Here is a 3,205-nt window from a genome sequence, read left to right as displayed (position 1 = left end):
TGAATGATCTAGTCTTAACTGATAATGACGATGGTGTGATGCATCTCAACCACGATTTATGTAATAGTAGTAAGAGTAGCCGCGGCTCCGGCGGCTAGTAGAGACATGATGCTATTATTAGGTCCTATGGCATACCCCTGCTGAATGGTCTCAGATAATTTACGATTGGGTAGTAATAGTAATAGTATATGGTATAGATGTAGGAGTGTGCATATCCTGTCCAATCAGGTTATTAATACGGGTAAGTTAGGCTCGGTTGAGACTGTATTCTCAATACATAGTGGAGAGGATGCCATAGGAACAGGTAGGCTGCTCCTACCCTTATTATTACCAGGATTATAGGATATTCTTAGAATTCTATGGTCTACCCCCTGAGGTAATCATGCTTGCTTTAGACAAACTCGATCTAAGTGGTAAATGTGAGATATTTAAAGGGAACACTACTGATGCTACTGGTGTTAAGTTCTTTACTAGTAATGCTTTGTAGATTATTTCTTATACCTCATTACCATCTTTGGTTCTATCATCATCATCATCATCATCATCATCATCATCATCCAACTACCTTAGTTATAGTTTATTAACCTTCCATGTACATTCGACTTTGCCATTACCCATTGTTACTATCACCGACACATCGGCATTGCGACATCGCACAGCGAATATTTTGGATATCTGGGAGCCGCTGCAATAGCAGTAGCAGCAGCAGTAGCAGCAGGAATCTAACAGGGGTTGCTAACAAAGGTTCCAACCCAGCTCAAGCGTAATGGACTAGGATGTATTGGGATAGGCTACTCGTCGTTTACATACAAGGGAGAGTTCATCAAATCATGCGGGGATATTTATTATATATCTATGCGTATCTATTGATGTACATGGTGAATTAGGCGATACTCCCTCTCCCTCCTCCTCCTCAATACGTAGTACACTGTATCATCCGTGTATAACTTGTTCATACTTACTAAAGTCATCATATTGTTATCAACTGTAAGAATAATATAACGGTACTGTCCATCATATCCGATGGACGGTATTGGGTATAACTATTTTGTTAGGAAGGTAATAACGTACGTAGAAGAACTTTCCAGTATATTCATGACTGTAGACGACGACTACGACGACGCTGGTGTTATAACACTACTTGTTGTGTCCCGCCGTAAATTGTAGGTTTGCAAGACGTCGACTAGAGCAGTCACGGCAAGCTAAAGGCTTAGCGGCTGATGGGAAGCCCTTACCTGATAGAATAAGTAATAACATGATGATGACATGTGCCGGGATCGAACCTACAACCTATACTTAGGTTTTGATAAGGACTATCTAGGCCTACAAGCTGACCTTATGTACAGTCTTAATGATTTGGGACCTTCTTCTTCCACTGCTAATTCTGCTACACCATCGGGTATACGAGGATCTATAAATGTAATATCATACATGAATTACTATTCACAGTAATGAGTATACTAGGTCCTATTGAATCGTGCTGACACTGGTTATGTTCGAAAGATTGTTAAGTTCGCTAATACTGTCACTGGATCTACAATACTCTCGACTACTGCTTGTTACTTTTTAGGATATGTAATACCTTTATAGTATAATTACCACCCTTATATCTATTCTTAGATGGATGCTTATGATACCATACCTTTCATAACAGCCTTAACTACAATGTGGGTCGGTAATAATAAGGGATATATACAACTCACACCAGAGGTGCTCATGTATGCCTCTGCTGCCACTTATCTCTAGGTTTACATGTTTACCTTACAACTTATGTATCTCGAATAGTGGTTGATACTGGCAAGGCACAGATGGCTATTCGAGCTCATAATCTATCAGGAAGGCCTAGCAGACCAATAGTGGTGAGGAGGACATGATTCGGATTTATTGCAACATGGGATCGCGGTACAATAGTTAGGTCGTTGGATGGCAAAGCTGTAGGTCTCGGGTTCAATTCTCATACTTGTTGTTTAGTTCCCTGTACATGGTATGGAGAAAGTAGAAGTCGGTGATAAGTACATACGGTTCCGTACTAAGAAGCAATTCTGGACTATATCAAGAATATTCCCTTTCCGAGTTCCCAGGATGCATACTATATCTGGTACAAATCTATCATCACCATCAACAGTACCATTCACGACGAGGTAGTATACTTTTTTAGATTCCGACCGATATGATAACTTATCCAAAGATTTGGTAACTACATCAGATCTAGGACAGGATTATTTCCAACTCAATAGTACAGCAGTATCAACAGAGGTCGTTAACCCAGGTTTACCAGCATCATCATCACCTGATGGTATGATGATGAGGATTGATGGCAAGAGAGCCAAGTTCATAGGAGCTGGTGTTGGGGTATCAACAACAACAACACATGGCAATAGTCAAGGATCACACTTCATGGGGAATACTAAGCAGAGAGGAGGTATTCAATAGGTGTCTTTAGAGGCTACTTATATCAGGAGTGCGTCCATTCATATAATGATCTTATTAACTTAATACCTACCCATTTCAATCAGCCATCATCATCATGTTGAGCATTCCTCTTATCATCAAGTGGTGTATAGATGTTGTTAACGTTGATGGGAATTCACCCTTCACTGACTATGATCAGGATAATGTAGGTTTATATAAATACTTATACAATACCTGAGGATATATATACTGTTATATATAAAACGAATAGTCATATTCTCCAACTGATGATGATGATGAACGCAGCATACAATGTTAAAGTCGACGCTTTACTACTCTAAGCCATTTCTATTGTATTCCATAATCTTCCAGAGGCTTCCTCATTAATATATAGCCACCACAGGTACACATGTCTGACAACTAACAAGAGTAATTATTACTTGAAATTTCTTCCTCCTCATTTTCGTATCTCCTTATCTACAATCTGGTCAATGTAGCACTGCCCTTTATATTAGCCTATTATAATAGCCTTTGTATTGGACACTCCTTAGATGCAGAGAGGAATACGGTGATAGCGAAGGCTCTATCACCAATAACGAATTGGTGGGATAATATATGGAAAGAGGATGAGAAGGAGAGGGTTGCATCAGTGAGAGGGAAGTTTAGGATAGAAAAGTAAAGATAGTCATTATCGATCAAGTGATCGATAATTGTATCATAAATAGGTATAAGTATCAGATGCCAGACTCAGCAGATGGAGTTTGGAAAACTGGTGGCATTCCAGAAGTGAAGA

At 39.5% G+C, this 3,205-nt stretch overlaps 2 protein-coding genes across 2 annotated transcripts in view; both read left to right on the top strand.

The window, feature by feature from the left end:
* Pmar_PMAR023844 (Vacuolar protein sorting protein, putative) overlaps window positions 1–487 on the top strand; it is a gene marked incomplete at both ends in the record, with an annotated part of 1,271 nt that extends 784 nt beyond the window's left edge. Inside the window, 3 exons of the mRNA XM_002766359.1 lie at window positions 122–169; window positions 229–304; window positions 396–487. Coding sequence (XP_002766405.1) covers window positions 122–169; window positions 229–304; window positions 396–487 — 216 coding nt within the window. The remainder of the gene's footprint in view (window positions 1–121; window positions 170–228; window positions 305–395) is intronic.
* A 103-nt stretch (window positions 488–590) lies between these two features.
* Window positions 591–3,205, top strand: part of Pmar_PMAR023843 (hypothetical protein) — a gene marked incomplete at both ends in the record, with an annotated part of 2,967 nt that continues 352 nt past the window's right edge. The window contains 10 exons of the mRNA XM_002766358.1: window positions 591–763; window positions 1,168–1,247; window positions 1,301–1,419; window positions 1,465–1,575; window positions 1,621–1,675; window positions 1,747–1,859; window positions 1,972–2,098; window positions 2,159–2,422; window positions 2,964–3,087; window positions 3,138–3,198. Of these exons, the coding sequence (XP_002766404.1) occupies window positions 591–763; window positions 1,168–1,247; window positions 1,301–1,419; window positions 1,465–1,575; window positions 1,621–1,675; window positions 1,747–1,859; window positions 1,972–2,098; window positions 2,159–2,422; window positions 2,964–3,087; window positions 3,138–3,198 (1,227 nt within the window). The remainder of the gene's footprint in view (window positions 764–1,167; window positions 1,248–1,300; window positions 1,420–1,464; window positions 1,576–1,620; window positions 1,676–1,746; window positions 1,860–1,971; window positions 2,099–2,158; window positions 2,423–2,963; window positions 3,088–3,137; window positions 3,199–3,205) is intronic.

The sequence above is a fragment of the Perkinsus marinus genome, assembly GCF_000006405.1.
Source record: "Perkinsus marinus ATCC 50983 genomic scaffold scf_1104296973036, whole genome shotgun sequence".
NCBI lineage: Eukaryota > Perkinsozoa > Perkinsida > Perkinsidae > Perkinsus > Perkinsus marinus.
The sequence above is the reverse complement of the archived record's forward strand: the minus strand, read 5'-3'. Positions and strand labels throughout refer to the sequence as shown.